Raw genomic sequence first — 26891 nt, forward strand, 5'->3', positions numbered from 1 at the left:
TCTCAACAGCCACAAAGTACAAACCTATAAACTTCATTTCCTCTCTACTGTGTGGTAGTTTGAGTCAAATGAAGGGCCAGTCAAGACAGAGTTTGAGCTCTTTTGCCCTTGGACAATGCACAAAAAGAATGCATGAAGAGAATTTTCATCTGCTACAAATAATCGGAAGCTAATTTTATTACTGGTTTTTATCAGCATTTTTCCTTCTTGGGAAAAAGTAATGTTGGAATGGGGCTGATAAGCAAAGCATTTACCCATACTGCCCCAGCCTTTCAGCAAGACCAGAAAACAAAACTGCAGGAAGAAATCAGAACTGTCAATGTATTTCAGATTCAAGATCTGATGAGCAATTTCCCTTCAATTCCATGAGAGTTAAGGTATCCAAACCACACTCTCTCTCACTTTTTAACCACAAATATAACTGGAAAGAGTGGCTGCCCTGGAACAGAGGGGAATGCTGCAATCATGGCATGGGCAGCACACATAAAGTAACATCCCCAGATCCTGATTATCCATTTGCTCTTCAGTGCAGAGCTGTTCTCTGCAGTCAGTGCTCTGTGAGCACCTGCAATGAGAACTGAACACTTTCCCAGGGGGCTCATTCAACAGATAATTCCTCTGTTACAAGAGCTGCTTAATATTCACAACCTACATTTTCCCCTTAGATTTATCCATTTTGCTTTATTCTCTGTCTTTCTTCAAGTGCACCTCTCTGAGTAATAAAACTCTAAATAATTTGTCTTCCTCCTCTGTATTCCTATAACAATGAATAAATTGCACTGTCTGAACTATAACACTACAAATTTCCAGTGCATAGTTTTAGCAATAAAGAGTTAGGTGTTCTAATAAATACAAGGATAAAACTAAGGAAAATTAATTACTAAGCTATAGATCAATGAGCAAGAGGTGAAACCACCAAAGAGATGCTCTTATTATATCATCAAACTCAAGGCTGATATATAGCTTTCACTGTGCTTTCTTATCCATCACTTTTATAGTATGCAGGAAGGGTTACAAAGCACAAATTGCCTTGTTTTAATTAACAGTGAAGTTTTGGATAGCATGGCTGTCCTGATCTGAGTCTAGGTTATTTTTTGTTTTCAAAATATGAAGGCAGAAATCATAAGTTATTAATCTGAGAGAGCTGTGAGAGAACCAAATACAATACACTTGCCAGCCTACAACTTCTTGACATGCTTGCCTATGATTTGCCCAGAAATGACAAGGTGTGGAGCAGCCCTACTGAGAAGGCCTTGAGGGTCTTGGTAAAGAACAAGCTGCTCGAGGCAGCAGTGTACCTGTTCAGCTTGGAGAAGGGGAGACCTCAAGGAGATTGAACAGCATTCTCCAGTACCTATAGGAGTACAGACAGTATAGATTTTGTCATCAAAAGACAGAGCCAGGCATAAGCTGAAACGAGAGAGGCTTCGTCCCTGGCCTCACAGGAGATCACTCATACTTGGGAACAGGTTATCCTGAGAGGTTGTATGGTCTCCTTCCTTGGAGGTTTCCAAAGCCAGTCTGGATTAAGGCCCTGAGCAATGTCACCTGGCCTCAGAAGTGACTGCTTTGTGCAGGATCCTGGCCAGGAGCTCCCCTGAGGTCCCTTCTAACCTGAATTGCCACACGAGCCCAGCCTGATGCAGGAGCAACTTTGTCAGCCGGCGCAAGAGAGACTTTCTGAATTGTACTCAACTTGTGTCTGCCTCTGAAATGGATGATGACCTGTAGGTCAGGCTAACACAGTAGTCCCCTAAAATTTTCTTAATCCATCGGTACAGCACAACTCAGCCAGTGACTCGATAATGTTGGCAGTCAGTTTATACTTATGCTCCTGCTAGTGACAGCCAGGGTAAGGAACTACAGAAACGTGCTGATGTTGACAGGCTGGGCTGTGGGGAAGCATAAATTAAACTACAAGTGGAAATTGAAGATTACTAAATCCTGAGTGCACTTCAGCCTCGTTTTGTCCAGGGCTCCCAGCAACCAAGGTACAGATAATCTCAAAATTATAACAATAATTTTTAAAAAACAAACATGAATAGAGTAATATTAATATAATGTGGAAATTATTCTTCAACCTCAGAGACATGATTCATTCCTCCTGAAATAAGAAGTTTTGCAATTAGAGCCCACAGTAGAGGCTTCTCTAAAGAATATAGAGAAAAATCAAAAATTGAGCATGCTTCTCCTAGCCATTGACTCCTCACAGTTGTAATACTAGGATGAGATCTGGGCTGCAACCAGTATTCCATTCAGTCTTGTAACTTCATTACCACCTTTTAAAATACTTTGGTAGATATAAATATCTGTTCACTGTTTGTAAAGGATACCATATTCTTAGCACTATCGCAGTACCAAAAGGAAAAAAGATAAAGAAAGCATCTTTTAAATACTGAGAATAACTTTTAAAAATCATTATTTATCATTTTCTTTTCAGCACAATTTAAGTGATTACCATAGCTGGAACAAAGTACAGTACACTGCCAGGAATTCCAGAAAAGGCCCTTCCACCCCAGGAAAAGCTCAGTTGCATTCTACTTTAATGGCTTCTGGCATGCTTGCATTATTGTTTTTGTACAAACAGAAGTAAGTTTGATACAAATAAAAAATGGAACTTTATGTGAATGAAGCAAACATCAAATTCCTTAATCTTCAAAAGAAACTGTATCCCTGAATAATTAACTATGATATATTTATAAAACTAGAATAATTGAAAACAGAATTCTAAGTTGATTCATGTGGACTGAGCTGAAATATTTATTATTGCAAGTCCAGAAGATCTGTCTGGGTTTTGTCACTGGAAATGTCTAAACTCAGTGTCCAGATGTTTATTTAAGTTGCTCCCACATAGTTCCAATGTCAATTACCAGGGGTTATCAGAGAGCATCACTGTGTATCTTCCTTGACTAATATTCTCATTTCTTCTGCATCTTTGATGTTTTCTTTCATTAAAATTCCTGGCTTACAGCCACAGAAATCTGCCATGCAGGCAAAAAAAACTGGTCTGCAGACATGACACATGATGATGCCCAATGTCTGTGCACGGATAATATTTATCATCAGCTATCATTTAGGCAGTACGATAATCAGTACAATGCCAACTTAAAGCATTTCTGAGAAAGACATGTGAAACCACGGATTAGGAACTTCTAATCAATACAAAATCACCTGGGTCAGTAAAGAAAATAGTATTACACATAAGAAAGGTTTTGTGAATTTGTGTGGCTTGGGTTTGTAGTTGTTCTTTTTTTTCCCCCTAAGAAGAAAGCAGGGAGAAAGTCAATGACAAAATAATTTCACACATAATTACAAGTGGAACTGATGGATCTGTAACTCTGGAAACCAGAATTACATCAAGACTTTTACAGCAACTGGGAGACAACACAGACCACTCGTAACAGTGACTTAAACAGAAAAAGCTTATCACACAGTCTCTGAAGGTTTCATACATTCAAATCCAAATAGTCAGATAACCCAGCTCAAGTTTATATATATTATCTGTTACCCAAAATCAGGGGGTTCATTTTTTTGTAGGCAAATTCTGGGAGATTAATTTTTAAATATTTGTAAGAAAACAGAAGAAAATCAATGTTAATTTCATATAAGTGGAACTAGAGCTATAAGATGGCTGAAGAAAAGAGTGCCAGTGCCACTTCATGTTTTCAAGTTAGTACCCAGGTACAGATACCAGGTTCCTCTCTTGGTGAGGAGTTTTATTTCTCATTGATGTATAAGAGCCAGACACCTTGAAATTTCAATGGAAAATTGCTTAAATGACTTGGGAATGTAAATCTCATTGATTGTGTAATTTACTCTCTCTACAGTGTCAGTTTGGGAAGGTGTATCCACCTACCAGGCAAAGCCCTTACAGCTGAGCATTCAGCCTTGCAGAGTCTGTCTCCCTCACCAAGATCTCCTACAAATGGTGCCATTGCACCTCCAGATTCAGTTGTGATTCTGTGGTTCAAGATTTGTCACAGTATTTGGGCCCAGTGCAGCACAGGTCGGGCAGTGCAGATGACAGCTTCAATTCAGAAACGGGTGCTGGAGATCTCGTTCTGTTACAGCCAGAGCAGCACTCCCACCACTGTCTGGCTACTCTCTGAGTAAATTTAATGCGTATGTTACTGTCATTGAGTAACAATTGAGAAAACATTTTTTTCAGGAAAAAAAAAAAGAAAAAATATACAGAAATTTTACAACTGAAATTTCTATTCTGAAGTGTACAAAGAATATCTCCTATCAAGTACTCAGCTTCAGAGATTCAGCAAATCTTGGACTGCAACCACTTGCCACATGATATCACTGTCTTGATCTAATAAGCAAGTACATTAATACCAGCTGTGTGGAGAGAGGGAGGAAATAGGAATATGTTCATTAAGCATTATGGCTCCACTTATATCCCTCATGATTTCAGTGGAGATCTGCCAATTCATGCATGACACAATTATGGTCCCCAATATAAACCTGAAAGAAAAGCAATAAGGGTGTCAGTACAAATTCTTACAAATTTTCCTGTCAAGAAACTGCTCTTAAACTTACTGCTGGAGGACACATTCACTCATATTTAGGTGATTAGAAGTGAAATGCTTAGTTCAGTGATTCTAGCAAGTTGAAAATCAATTTGCTTCCCACACAGATTTCACTGGGCTCATTTGTGTCTCCTCATATCCAGTAACTGGTTCACAACTCTTATTCACAAATTGCCTTGCACACAGACATTAAACAAAACACAGAGCCAATATTCCAGTTCAACAGAGCATTTGCACATAAATGTTCCTAGAGGAATCAAGCTTTGACTTCAATTCAGTATTACAGTGAAGCTTTCATGCTTCAACAAATCAAGGGACAGTTTAGTAAAAGCATAATAACCAAGTGATCAGAACAGTTACTTTAAAAAAGATGACTAAATGCCTCTAAAGCTTTGTATTATTATTAATAATAATAATAACAACAACAAAGACAGTATGGATTTACAAAGGAATCAAATGCAGTTGCACATCCATATCCCATGAAAAGCCAGTGTGACTGGAAAACGTTTGGGCTGCAGCTAACACTTGCCCACCACAGTGGCAGTAGTGACATAGCAATGCAGAGAATGAGAACAAAACACAATTATTAGCTGACTGAAAAACAAACAATACCACAACAAAATAAATGTTTTCACACAGCTGTCTTTTCTACTTCCCTTTCCCTCCCAGAACGTGGGAGTTCACAACCTAAACCCAAACATTAGGAGACCAGGAAATCTCAGTGGTGATCTCCACAAATACCACCCTAAAAGCAGTGAATTTGCAAAAAAAAAAAAACAAACCCGAAAACCACAAATTAAAGGAAAATACAGTCAGTTAGCACCTCCTGGAACAAGACCACAACATGCAACACCTACACCATGAAAAATTTGTCTTACAAAATACTTTGGAGAAATTATGCTTCTTTCTTACCCTGCTCTGAAAAAAAAAAGCAGGGCTGGGAAAGATGAGAAAAGCTGCCTTTTCCTACACTAGAGTCCACAGGGCAGGACACAGCTTCTTCCAACACACTACTCCCTCAGCTTGTCCTCTTTATGCCATTCATTTTCATCTGTAATAGACGACCAGTTACAATTCCCCTGGCCCAAGTACACTCCTTGCAGGCACTAACTCGCTAAAGGCAGAGGATGAGCCAGACACCACCCAAAACGTGCCAGAATTGGGTCCCACTAGAGATAATTTTCACTGGCAAAACCCAGCATGGCACATGACTGAGGTTGCAGGCTCTGGATGCAGGGAGCTGGCTCTGCACAAAGGAACAGCAGCCACAAGCACGCTCCAGTCCGGGCTGCTCGGGTCCGGCCGCCCGGAGGCTGCTAAAGGCTGCCGGCTTGTGGTGTCTGCGAGTTCCACACACAGACCCACAAATACTGCTCATGGAACATGACCGGCTCTTGCCGTGGCTTCCCACTCAGCTTTTGATTCATCAATCAGTAGTGTCTGGGTATTGTTTTCCCTGAGTGCTGATACTGTGTCCCTGTGGCAGGTTCAGAAATTCCACAGCGCAGAGCCACAGTTTCCAAGTTCTCTCAATTTACCAGCCCCAATTGCTCCACACAGGAGCTCACAGCTCACTGTCCCTGACTTTTTGATCATGTGGCCCTTAGTAGTAGCCACAAGCCAGACAGAACACTATCAACAGAACTCTAAAAAACAGGAATAGCAACTGTGTCTTTTCTACCCTTAGTTATTCTCAAAGTCTGCCAAAAATAATTAAAGACTAGCAGCATTTAGGTTTTTCTTCAAATGTTATTTTCTAAATACTTAGCATAAATTTTTAGGTAGCTAAATCCTCTAGATTATGTTATCACCATGGCAGGCAAACCAGATTGCATGTTCTCTCCCTCAGGAAAGGTTAAAGCTGCTGCACAGAGAAATCTGTTACAGGGCTTTTCTTCTGAGCAGTTTGGGAATCAGGTATTCCCAGCAATGCAGAAAGCAAGGGACTACAGCTGGTACTGCACAGATCCCTGTCCCACATGCTACAGCTCTCTGACTCACAAGTAACATTTAAGCTGTGTCTCTGTGCCATCTCTCAGACCTGCAAGACTGGCCAGCTTTAGGTCTCACAGATCGTTTCTCATCCATTTGCATTCCTAGTTTTCTTTTCCTATATAGAAGTAATTTCCTAGCTTCATCACCATGTTTTCTTTGTAAAGCACTGAAGCAAAAGAGTTCCAATTATCTTCTAAATTTTACATGGTCAAAACAAAATATTATTCACATGAACAACTTAAAAACATATTATCCATTCTTTATTTTTACTGTGTTAACAGCCCAATCCAATATAACAGTCTGTTAGCAAAACAGAGAACAAGCTCCTCAGCTCTCAACATACATTTTGAAATTATCTGGAAAACAGTTAAATACACAACAGCAATACCATACTCAATCAGAAACTTTTTTCCATGTGACTAAACCATTTAATGATTCATCCCTTCATTATCCAACAAATCCTTTCACAATCCTCTTGTACTCTAACCTTTCACAGACTTTAAGACTGCATATCCTCCTTAACATAGGACTCTTTTTTAAACCTGACTTTGTTTTCTTATCATTCACAGAACCTTAATTCAAAGTGCATATCTCTGCTTAGAAGCAACAGCCCCCAGGAAAGCTTCTAGGTTTTGCAAACTTCTAAATAACTAAAAATTCATACCTTTACCTTGGTTTTGTATTCACACGAGTTCCCCAAAACTGCACTGAAGAGCCACTAATTGTTTAACAAACACATAATGCACTTCACCTGTTACCACAGTGATTTCCACCCCACCCTATGTCTCCTTAGACTGAAGTTTGCCAGTTCAGGGATCATTTTGGCAAAGCCCCAATGTGTTAAATGCTATCAAAATAAAGATCAAAAAACTGCCTCTGCTTTACAAAGTTTAGAGAGCAAATGTGTTAATAGCACAAGGAAAAGAGTTGATTTAGTCAGCAGAAGTCTAGGTAGAGGTAAATTTCAGTTTCTGTGTATTTCAGTTTCCCTAACTGTATATCTTTGTGTGAATTCCTTTAGCACAGAAAAGCCAGCACAGAGAAAACACACACAGCACCTTACAGAGGTGTGACAGCACAGTCAGTACAGGATAAGGGCGATGATGGTAACCAGGGGAAGAGATGCAAACAGCCAGTCTGGAAGTGGTAATTCATGTTTCATGAAACAGAAAAGGGAAAGCCAATACATTTCTGAGGCTGCCTGTCCTTGAGCAGTACAGACTGCAGTGATGGGAGGGCTGATGACAAAATGCAGCTGGACAAGAAGGTGGCAGCATGCAAAGCACTGGTCTGAGAGATGAGCTGCATCCACAAGAGGAGATCACGCCTCTGGCCTGTGAGTCAGAGTCACATGCTGAACAGAAATAGATACAACTGAGATCCACTGGGTCATCAACAGGGATGCTGAGGGGATGAATGTGAATGACTGAGAACAAGCCAAAGAACGGTGCTGACAAAGGCAAGTGATGGTGAGAAACTGGGAGGATGAGGAAGGAGCATAGACAAGAGAGGAGGGAAAAAAACCCAAGTACAAAAAGAAAGTAGAAAGGTGAGAAGGCCTAGAAATGACAAACACCTGCGGAGTCTGAAACAGGAAAATAAGGAAAAACAGGAAATAAGGAAAGCCTCAGGAGAGCAGTCATGGCAGAACCACAAAGATACTGAGGTCTCTGTGAGGTATTCAAGGGACTGAGGAACATAGGAGGTGCCAGGTGCACAGCTGCTATTTAGATGGAGTTCCAGAAAGCAAGGTAAGATAGCAGTGGCAGGAGGATGCATGACACACAGCAGGAGTCAAACACTGACACACACAGCAGTATGTCATAGGAAAGGGAATGGGTGGTGCAGGGATGCAGAATATGGACTGGGTTTAGTGACAGCAGGTTAGCCTAGTGAGAGAAAGGGAAGAGCAGCTGATGAGAAGACAATGAACAATGAGAACAAGAAGGCTGTTAAGAGGAAAGAGTTCAGGAAAGAGCAAGAGATGACCTAGTCAAAAATAATTATTACCATAATTATCTTAGCAGCAGTTCCACCTGTCCAGCTGCAGTGCTGGGGTATGGTCTGTGCCACAGGGACTGCCCAGGAGGGCTTGTGGAGCACCTGGGAGAGAGTTACTGCCTGTTAGGAAAGTGCTGCCTGCACTCAAGAAGTGGCTGAGACCTTCCTCCCACATTTTCATCCCATGCAGCTTTTTACATGACTTGCAGCTGGAGCAGCCTTGGTTTCCAAAGACATCATTCCTGCAGGAACATGTACACAGCCAGGGACAGCCCTGCACACACAGCTGTGGCAACACCTTGGAAAACAAGTGTTGCCAGGTCATACAAGGAATCTCTGAGGTTTGTTTTTAAGAACTGAACTCAAACTAGGCTCAGAAAATCCTAGTCCACAGTGAATATACCATTGTGAGATACTTGTCAGGTGTGTTCCTTATCTTTCAAAGTTTGTATTATTATTCATGGTCGTGCAAGGAAAGTTGTTTTTTGTCTTCAAATAACAGCCAAAACTTAAAAATACACACAACACTTTCTCCAAGAAAACCAGAGGGTGAATCTCTTAATTTACAGTATGGGACTATGAAAAAATAGTACCAAAGTATGAAAGCAGTGTACAAAAATACAGAAAACATAAAAATCTTTAATAATAATAATATTAAAGTCTTCAGATTAACTTGATCTCTTCCAAAAATCAAACAGCAGAGTAACAAAATAACTTCAAATTCTTAGCTATTTACAACATAAGGGCAGCAAAAGTTATTTTAAGGTGCAGGCACAGGAACAAGTTCTCATGTGATAAGGAGTTACCTTACAGCCTAAAGATCAGGTATTTATTGTAACTCTCTGGACAGGTATCTTCACCATATCATAAAAGCAAGGTAATATTAAATAGGTAAAAGAAGTAGTTCACATTTATACAAGACAAGAACTTTCATACATGTGAGCAGTTCACAGGCACCTCAGCTTACTTTATGGATATGTTTTGTGCCAAAGCCCTTTCAATTACATTTCTGCAGAGAAGAAACATTTTGTAGCTGACCCTCACAGCCTGCAAAACTGTATTAGAGAGCTCACTTTGTTAAAGCTGAGAACTGTGGGGCATTCCACAAGGAATAACTGCCCCAAGTGCTCAAAAACAGTCCCCAAGGAAGACTGATAAGTGATTTTGACATGTATATTTATGATGTCTACACTGAACCCTTCCTGGAGCTGACTAGATGAAGCATTCTCAATATTCAGGTTTGGGTTTTAAGAAATACTACATAAAGATCAGTTACACAGCTCATCCACAGACACCCTTCCATGTATTCAGTCTTCTGCTGAAAAATAATCTTCATCTCTCACTTCTCTGTACTGCATTGAGGCCTTCCCCTCTGGTTCAAACCTGAGCATTTTTATATTCAGTCTCTCTGCAAGCTTCTGTGCTGCCAGCTTGGCTTGCATTTCCTATGTTAGAAAAAAAAGGACACAGGTTAGAAAAAGTGTTTGGTTTTCATTCTCATGAATAAATTAATATACTAAAATATAAACTTGACATCATAATATCAATAATTCCAAAGTGGGCTTAATTAAAAGCTTTAGTAACTAGCAAAGAAATTTCAAGGTTTTTTTCACACTTATGCATAACTATGCTAATATTTGACTCTTTTTATTAAGAGCTGAAATTCTCCATGTGGCAGCCCCCACCTGTGACACAGTAATGTGAGTTTTAACAGAACACTTCTACAACAGTGTCTAATTTAAATATTAGCCTGGCACTACCTGGAAAGTCAAAATCCACTACAACACAGTTTGAAGAACCTCAGAACCTGGATTCTTCAGACAGCATAAATAAAGGCAAATGTAGATACCTGCATATTTTAACAATAACAAATACTGCTAGGCCTTCATTTATTCAAGGGATAAAAACTCTTTAATGAAGAGAGGAGTGAAGAAAGTGCAACAAGGTCAGCATATCAACCCACAGAGATTGTGTTTAATGTAGGACTAATACTTTCAGAGGCCAATACATCATTCAAAGAATCAAATACTAGACAAAGTGCCTTTTCTCAAAGTCTGCCCATCACAATTAACCATCATGAAAAGATTGCTTTATCTTTTTTTCTTGGGAGTGATCCTGATTATATAATTTTCAGACCAAATTGTAAATTCATACCTCATAAGCTTCTTTTTGCTGTATCTGAATTGCTATGGATTCCTCTATGGATAACAGCTTGGCAGGGGAGTGGTGAAGTGGTGGCAGTCGAGCTGCTGTGATGTCATCCAAATGTTTCTTATCTCTGAGTCGTCTCTCTTCTGGAGGAACTGGAGAGCCACATCCCCCAGGTGATCGACTCAATGAGGAACCATGAGATGATCCACTCTGCTCTCCTGATAGTCTGGAAGACATAAAACACCTATGTTGTGACCCAAGTTTGCATCACAAGGTTGAACAACTCCAGTTTCAAAACTTATTTTTAACATGTAAGAGTTGAAAATAAATCTGAAGTATTATGAAAACACAAATAAAAAGTAAACAGCACTCAGAAAAAACAGAACTATTTCTCTGCAGAGAGAATATCACAAGTTACTCCTGACATGAACCAAACTGGTTTGCTGATTTATTAGCAAACTGAAGTAGCAATGCTTTGGGAGTCACACAAGGTACAAACCGTTACTGCTACCAGAACAGACAACGTAAACTGTAATTTCCCTAAAAGGGCAGAAAAAGCAAAAGGCTTCCAGCTATTAAAGTCCTGCATGTTATAGAACTGATCCAAAAGTTTTGCCAATTGCTTAATAGTTTTGCACCTTAAGCTATGAAATTCTATGAAGATTCATGACAATTATTTCAAATAGGTAGAATTAAACCACTGCTCAGTACTAAGATTCCGTGGCATTTAAAGCTAAAGAGCCAACATATGAATCTTGTGTGTCATGAGACTAAATCTCTTTAATCATCACTAGAAAATAAAGCCATCATGCTTGTTCTGTACCATTTCCAATTTTATGCACATCAAGTACCTCACAAAAGGTTTCTCTATGTCATAACACTTACGCATTTGTTTTAAATTTGGGTTTTTTTATGACTGGATTCTTGGCTCTGGCCTCTAGAACTTCAATGTAATGTGGTGTCTTGGGATGCTGGCTTCCAAATATGTTGCCCTTATGTTTTGCCACATCCTGCTCTTTTTCCAGTATTTTTTCACTATTTTCCCCATCTGCAATTGTAACTCTTTGAAAGGCATCAACCAAGGCTTCTTTACTACTATCCAAATCAGCTGTACTTTCTGTACCATCCTTGCTATTGCTCTGGGAGACTTGCTGATCATTGTTCAGGTGATTGCTTGTGGATGACTTAGAAATAGCTTCACAGAAACTACTCTGATCCTTTATAACAGTCTTCACTTCGTTTTTCCTCTGAGTCATTTGATTTTCCAAAGCTGTATTTGTGGCATCTTCTTCAATACATTCTGCCTCATGCCTTTCAGCAGCAATGTCTTCAATACTGTCTTTAATATTAGAGTTTTCATTAAAGACTGTGGAATCTACACTGTTCACTGTGTCCTCAGTTAGGACAGCTTCCTGTTTGCTTGTATTAATCTCCTCCTGTTTTGCCCGAAACTCCAACCTGACAGCAGATAACAGCTCAGCTGTCCTGGCTACTTCTTCCTCTTGGAAAATGGCAAGCTTCAGCTTTTCAGCAAAATCAGAGATCTTCTTACCCTTATCTGGAAGCTTAGCAATGAACTTCCTAAAACAAACAAGCAAAAACTATTACAAACAATCCTATTTCAACCTGAGATACAGAAGCTTTATTAGAATAGCTAACGGGACAGGTTTCACATTGCAACATCAGCTTCTGATTTACATACTCAACTTCTGAAACACAGCAAGATGCAAAGCACTTGCAGCACAGCACTAACTACATGTTGTCAGTGAAACATATGAGCCATGAAATGGTTTGGGTGGGAAGGGACCTTAGAGATCGTCTCGTTCCACCCCCTCCACGGGCAGGGACACTTTCCAAGTGAGGTTGCTCAGAGCCCCACCCGACCCTGAACACTTCCAGGGATGCAGCAGCCACAGCTTCTGTTCCAGTGCCTCACCACCCTCACAGGGAAAAAATTTCTTCCTTCTGTATCTAACCCAAATCTACTCTTTCACTTTGAACCTGTTCCCTCCCTTGTCCATCACTACATACTCTTGCAAATAGTTTTGCCCCATCGTTCCTGTAAGTTCCCCTCAGGTTCTGGAAGGCCGCAGTTAGGTTACCCCAAAGCCTTCCCTTTTTCAGGCTGAACCATCCCAATTCTCTCAGCCTTTCCTCATAGGACAGGTGTCCATCCCTGTGCCCGCAGGCAGCAGAGCCACACGGGCACGTACAGCCCGAGCGCTGCCCCGCATCCCAGAGCGGGGGTACCCGCGGGAGTACCCGCGCCCTCTCCGGGCCCCGCAGGCGCTGAACGGGAGCGAGCGGTTCGTCCTCTGCCGCCTGCGCAGGGACGGGCGAAGCCGGCGGGAAGCCCGGCCAGCTCCCCGGCGCCCGCGCTCCGGCTGCCCTCACCGGTCTGCCAGCAGCCGCTCCTGCCGCCTCAGCATCTCGCGGAGCTCGGGCAGCGCCCGCCCGCGCAGCCCCGGAGCCGCCGCCATGGGCACCCGGCAGCGCACTGCGCGCCGCCATCTTGCCGGAAGCGACGGCGCGGCGGCAGGGCCAGACTTGCTCAGAACGCGAAGGGCGGCGCGGATCGCGGATCGCGGATCGCGCACCCCGCCGGGACAGCCCTGAGGGAGGCGGGGTGCGGGACCGGGGCCCGTTCGCCCGGCGCTGGGGACTCGCCTTCATCGTACGAGACTTGCAACAACAGCTGGGAAAGCTGCGTTTTGTGTCCCGTACGGCACGTGTGACACGTGCGGAGCAGCGCTGAAAGGCTGTGGGTTTGAGTTTGAGAGCAATTTGACACCTTTTAGCAGTGTTTTGGGTCAGCCCTATAGCAGACTCTGACTTTCCCCCATCCCCAGGGACCAATCTGCTATTCTGTCTAAGTTTTTCGACATCTTCTGTCTGTGGAAATGATTAAGCAAAGTTTTAAAACAGTTTTTCACTTCAAAATTCTGGGAATTTCTGCTGTCATTTTTGGCTAATGCATAACTCTTAAAATCCAGGGGGTTAATCTTTCCTTCCCTGTGTTATCCTACATTTACTATACTTTGTTTTAAAATCTAAGTACTTTTTCTTGTGAAATACAAATCTTTCAATGGATATACTCCAGCCACATTTTTTAACTGAATAATCAGTTTTATAAATGAGAAACAAAGTCTCGATATTTAGCAGAATTTAGATTGCTTAATTTGATATAGACCAGCAAACAGCGCTGGGGAACGTGAGGAGTCATCGCCCACTCCACGCTCCCTCGAACCTTGGTTTGCAGCTCCTTTTTATAGGATGGTTTTCCTTGTAGTCTCCGGACAGTTTGTCAAGCAGCCATGTGGTCTTGGTAGATGAGGAGCAGAAGACATGGGGGGTCTTGTCTTAACAGATAGGTTGGGATTGATTACATGAAGGCAGGAAATTTGGTATTGCAAAATCTTTCAGGTTGCAATTGATTATACAAAGGCAGGAAATCTGCTTTTGCAATATCTTTCAGGCCGTGGGGAAACCTCTGTTTTACAAACTGGTATCAAATACAATTTACTACAAAACACAATATTCATAGCAACAGGATTTAAACAGAATGATTTAATAATTTTTCTCTATCTAATGTCCATGCTTCATTTCAGACCTAAGTATTCTGGTTTATACAAACCCCAATGCTTTTATGATTAACAGGAATCTTTTATCAATTATCACATCAGCAAAACTTTACTGTGGGGTCGCACGTGCCTGGCGTGGTGGTGTCAGTGCAGGCTGTGTGAGGCTCCAGGGAGGCCACAGCATCCCAGGAACAACTGCAGAGCTGCACAGAACTGCACTGCACACTGTGGGACAGCACTGACCCCAGAGCTCCTGAGCTGCACACACACCCTCGGTGAGCCTCTCCTGGTAGCAGCAGTGGGTCGTTAGTGAATGGTGATTCCCAGGAGGCAGCTGGCACTTTTTTTTAGTTGATCCCAGTGGAGGTTTCTGGACCCGAGCAGAAGTGAGAGGCACGTTTCTTGGGGACTGTTAAAGGCCTTGTTCTATGAGCAGGACGAAGGCAGGGCCAAGCTGAGGGACTGGAGAAGGAAGCGTTCTGAAATGTCTGCCTGCCCCTTTGTTTGCACAGCTGGACGGCCGAGGGAAAGGCTGAGAGCTGGAGGAAATGAGATTAATCAAGTAGGCAGCTCCCCATGGAAAAAACACCAGTCAGGGTGAGAAAACCATCCAGTGACTACTTGAAGAGACCATTTCACTGTCTGCTATGCACTACCTGGATCAGCTATGGACGAGCCCCTGGGGGAGTTTTGCCTAAGAGTTCAGGAAATCACTGGAGTTTTTCTCACTGGGAGATCCCCCACAATTACAGGACACAAGTTCTTTGAACTGCTGCCTCTGTTACGAAGGTTTAAATCATGCATCTATGTCACATTTCTGCATCTTGCAAGAAGGAACACTTGATCCTGCAGATAGGAGAGTGTGGGAACACTGGGCATGGAAACTGCTGCTGCCAGCAGAGAAATGAGAATCTAGACGGAATAATCTCATCAGACCACTGCTCTCACAAAAATGTTCAACTGCTTAATGACATGTACAGAAAAGCAATGCCAGTACTTACAGTGGGTTCAATTTATGTACTCAACTGCATAAGCACAGAAAAAAGTAGTGCAAAAGATGAAGAGAATAAAGTGTTAATAACATGGCTTCTGGGATTCACAGCTGATCATTGTATATCTCAGTTGGAATACTGTTCACTAAGTCTATTGGTCCAAGTTCACTGGGAAGGAATATTGTTTATCTTTACAGTTTGGGAGTGATAAATTTAGGAATAACATTTTCTGTTTACAGGTAACCCACAGATCCAGAATGATGAACAAGTAGCTGAAGTTTGGAAGGTGCTGGAACAAATATATTATTGATTATAAACAAGTTTGCAGTATCTAGTTACAATACAACTTAGGATAAACTTCAGTACAAATTTGAAGGAAATATAGATTTAGTAATTTCATATTATTTCTACAAGAAAAGTTGTTTTTTGCTTTCTTCAACTTTATAAAATGTTACTTCTTTTCACTAGGAAAAGGAGCAAAAGAAACTTCAGATTGTAGTTTTTTTGGTGGGGAACTACCTTTCCAGTTTCTCTGCTCAGAAACATTGAGAAGCAGGAGGAGAGGAAACAAGCTACACATACAATGTAAATCACCCCCAAAATAACAAGAAGAAAAATGGTATGAGTTTTTGGAATTTAATTGAATAATTTTTATTTCATTTAGGAAAAAAACTCCTTTCTTATTAGCATGATGCACCTTTGTAATAATTCATTTTATTTTCCTAAAAAAACCACCTCCCTTTAACCTTATCAAAAAAAAAAAAAAAAGCCCCAAGTACTTTAAAAGCAAACCTATATGTATTTATACCTATCAACACACTAGGAAGCAATCATCAGATCATTGCATTGTCTACATACCACATGGCTTTACAGAACATTGTGACCTCACTTCTATGCTTTATGTTCCCTTCTATGTACTTTCTCTTTAAATCACCAAGTCCCTTTTTCTTTTGAAAATATTCACATACCTTGAGTTTTAAATGGCTTCTGTGTCCTCCTTTTCTTGTGTTCCTTCCAATTCATGCTTGAGGTAGGGCTGGAAGGGCCTTAACTCGGGTCTCTCGTGCACTTTTCTTCCTTTACACATGCAAATAGCCCCAGGGGCTGAACAAGAATGAAATAAAAATGTAAGTGGAATGAAAGTCTCAGCATGTACATCTCCCTTCTGTGGAGCAGGGATTTCCTGTGCAGAATTACAGACTTCATGCACAGAGAACTTGCTTCTCATCTGTCCATATGCAGAGGTTTTCAGATGTCAGCTATTTAAAGCTCTCTCAGAAGCATCTGTATCCAGCTCCCAGAATCCCATGTTGCAGGGTCAGCACCAAGCACTGCCGATCTCAACAAGATTTATCAGGGCTTGTTGGCAATCTGAGCTGAATACACAGAAATAGGGAAGCATTATTTGAGTTTCAAACTTGACATTCTTCCTCTGAGCATTACAAACCTGTGATACTATGATTGTCATGTTTGCACAACCACTTCAGTTGACACATAGATTGCTTTATTTTTATAGTCATAAAAATGACTAAATGCTGGAGAGCATCATCCCAGATGGATTCAGATGTTATCTGGGGGATATGAAGCTGTTGGGGTTTTTCCAAGAGCTGTGCTGCCCAGTTTTTGTTTATCCTGTACAAGTCAACAGGTTTTTTTTTATTTCATGAAAAGAGTTCATCTACTTTTGTGACTTGGCTTTGAGAAAGTCTTTAGCCAGGGAGTGCCTTCCTGTTCTCAAGAGCCTGTCTGCCAGAGGAAACAGCGACGAGAACATCGAGGCTCCGCAAGAGTCGCTTTCCATTCCCACGTGTTTGGAACAAACAAGGTTGTGAACAGTAAGAGTCTGCAACATTTTAAGGTAAGTTTATTTCTAAAAGACTGTTGACACAACAGAACAAGTTTAAAGACAGTGTTTATTGCAATTTATCCTTTTCATGTCTTACATACAGGATGTATTAAAAGCAAACAATGTAATACATTATTTGTACAGCATATATGAAAAGTGTATCCCAAAATACTTTCCAGAGTATTCTGAATAAATCACAAAAGAATACTTATCATGGTACAAACGTAGTCATACAATTGACTTGTGTTTAGTGTACTTTCTGGGACCTTCCTATATGGCTTTTGTTGTTTACAGAAATTTTACTAGTTTCTAATGTGATAGTACTAATTAACTCAGTCTCAAATTGAGAAAATTTACACAGAAGTGTTACAGTCTTTTCAGTCAGGTTTGTTATTATCTATGCTAATTTACATTACTGCTCATTTGACTGGAAAGCTCTACATTTTCATGTAACACAATGCTATAAACACAGCTCCTCTCCTGTTCTTCAGTTACCAAATTTATACCAGTAGTCCAAACAAGTGATGGTCATCCAGCTCACTGCATGTCTAAATGCTCTTAAAATACAGCTCTGACTTCAGTCCTTATTTGCTTTAGAAAAAAATACTCTATTTCATCGAACAGTCAAGACAAAATTTACACAGAACACCTTTACAGTAAAAACTTAAGGCCTTGCTGCATTCCTGGTAAAGTCCTGAGCAGATAATGTTGCAAGTCTCAGAGTTAAAACAGCTTGCAGCATTTTCAGGAGATCCTCAGGAATATATTAAAAGTAGAATAAACTTTGTTTGAGTCTGTGTCAAAACAGCATTTTGATACTTACCCTGCCCTATACTACCATTCCTTGAGCACCTCACAGTCATCAAGTAATATTTGGTGAATTCTGGCCAGAATCAGAGGGGTAAAGGATTTTCACTTTTTAAAACTTGTCAGTTAATGTCTTTTACAACAACATGCATTTCCTTTTATCTAAAAATACCACCTTTATCCATTGATTTTAAATTTGAAAGTAATTTTCACAAACCATGGTTCAGAATTCAAGTCCTGAATCACAGAGGGACTGTTTGGGCACAGAAATACTAAAAGACATTCTGTAAGACCTAAAGTTGCGTCCCTAATGGGCATTAATATACCTGTAGGGATTCATTTTTAGTGTCTTTCTCTTCAAAAACAGATCCTGCCCAACTATTTGCTGTTATCAGCCACTAGATGGAGGTAAGATTTCACAGGTACAAAGCTTATCCCTGAAATCAGAGTTATTATTCATCTTCTTGTGTGTTCAATATGAGGTCAACATTATTATTTTAAATACAACTTTAGTAAGTGTACTTGATTTGAATAGACAGGACTAAATTGCATTAGGTTGGAAATAAAAGCAATCCCTTTGTGAAGCTCTGTGGCAAGGTGAGCACCTCCTGGGATTGACAATGCATGCAAGAACAATATTGATCATACAGAACCTAAACTGTTTTCTGTTGCAGGTACTGTAATTAAAAAAAAAAAAAAAGTCCTTCATTCATGTTAACAGAATTAAAATTAAATAGCCCTAATTAATTTAAAATTCACTAAGAGTAGAAAATCAAAACAAGATGTAAATAATACCCTATATATATTATTTAAATTAGTTCAGTACTAGATGCAGTCATTCCTGCTGCTACTTTGAAGCCAAATATTTTAAGTGCTTTGGACAAAACAAATAGTATTCAAAACCTCAAATCCTGATTCAGGATTGCTATTACTGTTGGAATTGCAAGGACTGCTGCAGGTTGCAGTAGGCATACTTTTCTTTAATGAAAACTTCCTCGAATAGAAAAGTATAAATAAATAAATCATCAGGGATTTTCCTGCACAATTATTACTGAATGACCCATGGTCACTCTGTCCCATGACTGAGGAAGTGCAAACCAGTGCCTCAGTCCGACAAAGCAAATTCCATTATAATCTGCTCTATCCCTTACTGTTTTGAGCAGCAAACACATTCATCTGCCATGTGTTCAGGGAATCATTTTAAACAGCCCAGTTCATCTCTCCCTCTGGGACAAAGAATGCTGAGTACAAACGAGCTGCTCCCAGGTGAAGAGAGCCCTCAACTGCACCAGGTCTCTGGGACAGGTGTGAGCCACCCTCAGTTTGGGCAGATTCAGAGCTTCCAACACTAATGCCCTCTGCCAGCACAGCTTCAGGTACTGCTCCAGTAGTATTGATAACAGAATGTATTAAAGCTTCATTACACAAACAGAATCACAACACAATTGAAGAAAAAAAAAGCAACTGTACAGCTATACAAGTCCTTCTTACAGCATTTGAAATGGCACAGTGCACTAGACTGCTTCTAAAGAAGCAATATTGTCTGACTGCTGCTTCACTCAGCCTGCTGCTTCCCTTCCCCTCACAGTTAACATCAGTAGTAACTTCAGGTAAAAAGTTACTAAAGAGCTGCTTTCAGGATAACTTTAGCAAGACTCCATGCTGCTGCTCTTTATGAATTAATCAAACTTTATCTAACCAAGCTGCAAAGGCGCAAGATATCTGTTTGTATTTAGAAAGCTGGATGAGTTGAATGCTCAGGATGTGCTGCTCTTTGTGCTAAACTCCAGCACTCTCTTGAATGGGGTGTATGTCCTCACTGGCCTCGGACTCTCGGGAGGTCTGTTCTCAGTGCTTGTGCTGTTCAGGAGACAAGAGAAAGCTTAGAGAGTTAAGGTCGGAGTATCACACAGCTGGGCTGGTAATGCCATGGCAATGAACTTGTGCCCTGGTGTTGATATTAACAAGCTAAAATTAAACTTATCAGTGTATTTGGTATGTTCCATATTTCTTTTCTGTAGTGCCACAAAGAGTATTTGATAAAAACTCTGGCAGATACTGACACGTTTATAGGCTGGCATTTGCTGATGCTCACAGTGGAATGCCCAGCAATAAAGTTATTAGGACTAAAAATCCTGCAACAAAATATAGTGATATTGCATTTAAGAACACAATTAATCATTAAGAGTAATTCCATGAAATCTAAACTGCACAGAAGTGCATTCCTGCATAGAGATAAATCTCAAAAAGAGGAAAAATATCACAGAAGTAGGGGTTGTGCTTACATAGAGGGGCCCAAGAGAGGGCAACAAAGATAGGTTTCTGTTGACAACCTGAGCAAAAAAACACTCTAGTTAAGGTCCCAAAACACATGCCATTAAAATATGCTCTAGGTGGAACTCAAAATGGGTGTATTTTTAAGTTATGAAGAAAATTTTAGTTGGCTTGTTGATTTCATATGCTAATTTATATTCCTCAAACTAAACTATTCCATTTGCAGGGTGGTTACAGTGAACAAGTTTACTTGTTGGTAATAAAAGTAATGTGAAGTAAACCTCCTTATTTTACTGGTTTGTTTCCTGTTTTTCCTTTCCCTGTGGGGACTTGCAGGGAATACTGAAGTGCAAGTGCAGAGCCCTGCTCCCAGGGCTCAGTGCCCTGTTGCAGGCTCAGGGCAAAGAAAGCAAGGGAGAAGGGGAGACACTACATCTGAGCTTTCCAAACCAGGCTCCAGAGCCACTGGCACCACACCTGATCTTCCCAAAGCCAGGCTCCAGAGTCACTAGAACCACAGAGCAGCAGCAGCAGCGTTCCAGTGCAGACCTGGCAATGTCACAGCACTGTTTCCCTGGCAGTCCTCCATCCTGGGCCAGGAGATCTCCAGAATTACTGCAGCCCTCCCCTGTCGGTGTTACCTGCTCTCCCAGTGGTCCTGGTCACACCTCCAGGCACAGAGGTGAAGTGTGCCTGAAGCCAGCACTGAGCAGCCTTGGTCAGAACTGTCCTGCATCTCCTGCACTGCCAGCAGCCACTCTGCACCAGAACTTCCCACACCTCACAGTCCCCTCTCTGACTTCTTGACTTAAATTGCATTATTGGCGATAACTACTCCCCAAGGGTTCGCAGTATGTTTGCATCTTGAAGAAAAGAATAAATCCTAAACCATAAGTCACTGAAGTAAACTGCACCTAGGAGTGAAGTGCTCTTTTAAGCTCCACAAACCACTCAAACAGTTTATTAGCAAAGTGGTTTACTAAGACAGCACTGATAAGGGAACATTCTGAAGAATTTTCCTACAAACAAGCAGAAAAAGTAAATACCTGTACGGAAGGTCGCATTCTACACCAGTATCTCTGGTCTCTATATTGGTCTTCGGTTGGTTTTCCATTAAGTAGTCCAGTTTATCTTGTAATTCTTTATTCTGGGAAACAGTAATTTTCAGCACACATTCATTTTATTTATAGTAAATAAATAAGGAAATAAAATTGCACATTGCCCTTTCCCTACAGGAAATGGTGTAAAACTAGGTATTGAGAAAATAAAGGAATCCTTAATTCTAAAAAGAATATAAATTAAACCATGCTTTCAGAAGCTTCTGGTTTAAGTCATTATAAAACCATTATAAAACTGTAAATTAAGAAACTTAGCTTGAATATTGAGACTTTATTATATACACTCTGACTGTATGACTGGTGTCATAAGTTTAATTTCCATTTGAAGAACAGCAAATACATATAGCAATTATACATCCAGATAGGACTGGATGACATTGGTTCAAATTTAATTTGGTTTCATAAAATAATCACAATAATGTAAGTTTAAAAGGTAATGCCTTACCTCACATTCTAAGAAAGAGATTTTGTCTAAAAGCTGTATTATAAATAATTCCTTTTCTTTTACTTTCTTCCTTAACATTTCAATCTATGAAGAAAAACAAAGACATTTAGTCTGATGGGGATGGGAAAAGGAAGAAAATGGTCTAAGTATCCCATGAAGAAAACGTGTTTAATATTATTGTTCAGAAACAACAGAATACCTGTAAGTATTCACGAACTGCTTTAATCCCTGGATTGTCTACCAAATTTAGTGGACTTGTACTAAAGTGGATTAATTTTGCAGAACAGCTAAACTGAAATCAAGGAACATTCAGAACACTTTTTTTTTTTTTCTGGCAGTCACTGCAAGAATGGCCATTTCTGAATACTTTGGCCAAATTTTCCATGCATTCTCACCAGTCACTTTTTAATTCTGTATATTAAAATCAAAGCTGTGAACAAATACTTAACATCTCCTTCAAAACCACCAGTGTAAAATTTTTCAGCAAATCTGGAAACAGCGATTAATAGAAATATTCCCATTGTGCTAAAAGAGAAGGATAAAATACTTAAGGCACAATAATGAAAACAACAGCAGTGCTACCACCCTCCCAGACATTTACTGCTAGAAATTATAAAATATTTAAACAAAAATATACAGAACTGTGAAAAAAATGAAGCAAAACAAATACACATATTGAACTGAAAAATGAAAGGTTATAACACCAACTGAAATTTAATTTAGTCTCCATGACTTTCAAGTATCACATGTCACTGACACAATGATCAGCTGTTACTTGGAAAAGCTGAAACATAAATGCCATACAGTGTTTTCAGCTGAACAGTTACAGAATACAGGAGTGCTATCATCATCCATCTTTCTCAAAATCAGGTATTTCTGTTTTTTCCTCTTTTAAAGTCCATGTAAAAACTACCCATGTCATGTAAAGCTATTATCATTTCAGTTTTCAACTCATGGAAACACAAAGCTTGCAGGATTTTCAGAAAATCCTAGAACATGCCTTGATCTTCATATTTAATTACAACTTTGTTTAATAGTATGACTGAATTAAGTCAGTTATGTCTTCCCTGGTTCAATAGTTTCAGTCCTGCCAATAAACTCTACTTCAGAAAAGATAAACTGTTCTCTTAGGATTTTCAAGTGGATCTTTACTATTCATATTCTGTTCTCCTACTATGCATATAAGGAAATAATACCAACACCAATAATCAGTGCTACATAAAGAAGCCCAAAGCCAAGCACAGCTGTGTGATCACAGTAACACACAGCCATTCTTGCTTGTTATCGAAAATAATCAACTCCATCAGCTGCCTAGCCTGGTTTTGACATCAAACACGAAGTATTTATGTTTCCAAATAAGTGATCAAATTATCTGTCATCCCAAAGCAAGACCAAACTCTTGTGTTTCACAGAATTTACCTTAACTTGTATTCATTCCATGATAGAAAGATCCTACGACGTGAAATAAACTGGCAGGAACCATTACATTCACCAGTATCATGTACAAATAGATTTTGTCTAAGTTAAAATTAAACTTCTGCTTATTTTTCACATTGGCTACAGATAGACAGCTCCCTACGCATGCTTTTGAGTTATTTTAATTAGGATAGTCTGAAAGCAAAGATCAGCATGGACACCTTAAAATCCAACAGAGAACACAAAAAGGAAGACTTGGACAAACAGCTTCCTCCCCTTCCCAAACACAGAACTGAACTCCAAAAAGACATTTTGCATTTTGGTGAGGATGCTCCAGGAAGCAGCAGACTGAAGCATACACAACAGTACCTCCAGACACCCTGTAACATGTTTACATAGTACTTAGTCAGAACCCATTCAAACCCCGCCCTTGCCCCAGAATTACACCGGATCTTTAAAATCTGCCTTCTTTTCTGCAGAGAATATAGTACTATGTCATCACAAGCTTGGTGTCTCAGTGTAGCAGTCAAACAGGATGGTGTGGTTAGACCCTGCAGGTTACAGAATGATCGGGCTGTGAATTTGTGTAACCTATATAAAATCTTTTGGTGAATCTTTAAACATTAGGAACTCAGACACAGCCACACACCCCGAATACATTTCAGGAGAAATAAATGCAGCAGTGAGGCTGCATTTGAGGTGCTAAAATGAGAGGCTGTGTCAGCACCAGGAAAAATGTCCTGCAGTCCTGCTCCTTTGATGCAGCACAGCACCCTGTGAGGCCACTGCAGAAGGAAAGCAGGGTCAGAAGGCAGGGTGGAGCAGGAATGCTGCACCCTCAGACTCAGGGCTAAACAGCTGCCTCAGCAGCTATTGCAGTCCAAGGGCTGAAACAAGTGGCTTGCCATAGATGACAAATCCCAGCACAGTAATTTACTATAAAAAAATAAGTTTATTTACTGAATAAGGACTTGAATACACATCATCTTGAGTCATTAATACCAGGAATGAAAAACCTAACTTGATTAATTTTTGAGAGGGTATGTCACAGGAAACCAGGAAAAACAGAAATACTCTAAGAAATTATATCAATATATTACTATATTAAATTTTAACACTCCCAAAACCCATATATCCACGTCTTGAGAGTTCCTTTGTTTCTAGAAGCTGCATAAAGCAAGAGAACTACTAGCAGGTGACAGAGCAATAGCCTTTGACTTTAGGTTGAATACAAGGTAAGGAGGAGAAGAGGAGAAGCAAGATGGGTCAAACTCTATACTCAGCTCCAGGTCTGAGTGGTGGCCAGAACAGTCTGGTCAGAAACAAATCAGTGCAAGCTTCTCAAAGTGCAGAGACTCTCAAATTCCGTGGACCAACTTTTGTGTTCAAGTAATTTCTGGACTGACTCCAGGATAAAATTATCATAAAGATATTCCTGTGTTTTCTTTGGTGAATACTCATAGCCCATAATCCACCTTCATCCTTGCTGCATCTGCAGACTTCAGGATTTCTGCTCACTCCCAAACTGGACTTTTGCACAACTACCCTCTCAGATTTCTTCATAATTTTCTACAAGCACTATTCATGTACATTCTTCAGGCTCTCTCTTCCAACCTTCTCCAGAAGTGTCCAGACAGACTTTCCCTAGCACTTAATTCTTGACCTGATTTACACTGTTAAGACTCCACATTTCTACCTGTATTTCTATAACCTTCATGTCTACATTAAGCACTCAAACAAAACTGGCAACCTACTTAGAAGTATCAGTTACATTAATGACCCAGTCATTCCTTTCAAAACAGTTCTGCTAACAGTAATAATGTGACTTTAGCAACCCTGGGCCACACAGTCACCCTTCTTCCTACCACTTCATTCTCTCTTAGCTCCCCCAACCCTCTGGATCCATTGTTCCTGCTTTCCCTTCTCCAGCTGGGAGACATCTGACTATTCCAAAACCGGGAAGAGTAAAGCTACAAGGCCCAAGCTCCACTTTGCAATTTATCTGGTGTGCCAGCAACTGAGGGGCATCACAAGCTCTCAGCCCTTCACCCACCCCCACCTCAATCCCTGGCATTTCCCTGCTGGGCAGAGAAAGGGCACCTAATTTCTCCCCATCCTGGCACGATCCATGAAGCTCCCTGCCAACGGTGCAGGGTGTGCATCTTGCATTTCACATACCCACTGCAACTTGTAATGATCTGAATCAGCACATAAAGTCCAACATGGAATGTGAATCAGGCTGAATTTGTCCACTGACTCAGGATTAATATGGTCACGCACTTCTTTTAACAGACACTTCTTGTTTCCACCCTACTGCTATTACTACCTCTATACTTTTGCCTCCTTCTGAAACCTTGAGGTCATTTCTCAAACTGCCTCAATCTTGATCATCACTTTATCTTGCTCCATCTCCCAGAAAATTCGATTTTTGTTGTCCATCCCATCGGTAAAGATCTCTTTCTTTCTTTCTTTCTGACTGCAGCCTGTTATAGTGTCTCCAAACACCAAACAATTGTCACAGTACTTGAATGGGCTGTGTAAATACTTTATAGGAGGAGCTGCAGTTCTGACTTTCCCCTGCACCACCAAGCAACTAAACTTTGCTTCCCTAAGATGGAAAGTAAGGTGTAAGAGTCAACAGCATCAAACTGATCTCGTGGACAGAATACCTAAGAAGAACAGTCAAGAGGAAAACTGGAGAATTTCAAGACCTAAAAGGAAGAGTCTCTAAAGAAATGCTGGACATGCGAGTAATGGTATTAGAATGAAAAGTCAACAGGATTACAAAGCTATTAAAGCAGAAGGAAAAAGCATCTTGACAGAAAACTAAAATTGTATTCAAATATAGAGTGTTTATAAAGAAAGCTTGAAATAGGAAACTTTATTTTAGTCTGTGTAACTCAGACACAGATTTGTAGGCATTAAACTATACAGTGATCTCCTGGATTGGAACAGCTCAGCTATTAGGTAAACTCAGTCATCATTTACCACTTAACAGTATCATCCATTAGTTTAAAATATTTACCAGAACATAGTTTTAATATATTTAAGTATCATATTATTCAAGTATACTTATATTTTCCTTATTCATCTACCATTAATGGACTGAGAATCAGTAACACTGATAGAGAGACATGAACAAACTGGTCAGAAATATGACTACACAGGACAAACAGATGCTACACAGTATGCACAAAACAAGACAGACAAGACATTGCTACATCAGTCTGAACTCTCAGAAGTAATTGCTGTACAAGGAGAACAGGATTTTCTTCAGTCCTGTATTTCACTGGACCTTAACTGGTGTTTATGAGAGGCTAGATAAGAGCTGAAACTTTTTCAGGGAGAACAGTACAGTGAATAGGAATGAGAACCCTTGTCTTTTAATCCTCAGTAAATCACATAAGCAAATTACACATACTTTTCGTATTTTAAACTTACATTGCATTTACAGAAAAAGTAACAACTGACTGATTTAGGTTAATGCACCAACGTAGAGACCTGCCTAAATGAGTGAGCTCTATGAACACATTATCCAGTGGTTGATGTCCATGTATTGCTAAAGCAGGGGCTGACATGTCCTAATGAGTTACAGACATTGGCTCATTGTCTGCACATCAACCCACCTGGTTAAGCAGTACCTTAGTAATGGGCAAGTTTCTAATTAATGACTTGGCCTAGCAATTCCCAGCTGAAAATGCTGATGTTATGCATATATAAACCCTCTCAC

The 26891-nt window shown here is 40.2% G+C and overlaps 2 protein-coding genes across 2 annotated transcripts in view; both read right to left on the minus strand.

Moving 5' to 3' along the window:
* Positions 1 to 9161: 9161 nt before the first annotated feature.
* On the minus strand, positions 9162 to 13162 carry POLR2M (RNA polymerase II subunit M). The gene is made up of 4 exons (XM_062501704.1): positions 13077 to 13162; positions 11568 to 12263; positions 10686 to 10908; positions 9162 to 9976 (listed from the first exon to the last, which is right to left on the minus strand). Exons 1-4 carry the CDS (start codon positions 13160 to 13162, stop codon positions 9839 to 9841), a joined length of 1143 nt encoding a protein of 380 aa, XP_062357688.1. The 3' UTR covers positions 9162 to 9838.
* Positions 13163 to 19665: 6503 nt separating this feature from the next.
* Positions 19666 to 26891, minus strand: part of MYZAP (myocardial zonula adherens protein) — a 41669-nt gene continuing 34443 nt past the window's right edge. The window contains exons 11-13 of the mRNA XM_062501256.1: positions 21746 to 21829; positions 21229 to 21329; positions 19666 to 19768 (exon numbers count right to left, since the gene is read on the minus strand). Coding sequence (XP_062357240.1) covers positions 19666 to 19768; positions 21229 to 21329; positions 21746 to 21829 — 288 coding nt within the window. The remainder of the gene's footprint in view (positions 19769 to 21228; positions 21330 to 21745; positions 21830 to 26891) is intronic.

Source organism: Cinclus cinclus, chromosome 13 (assembly GCF_963662255.1).
Source record: "Cinclus cinclus chromosome 13, bCinCin1.1, whole genome shotgun sequence".
NCBI lineage: Eukaryota > Metazoa > Chordata > Aves > Passeriformes > Cinclidae > Cinclus > Cinclus cinclus.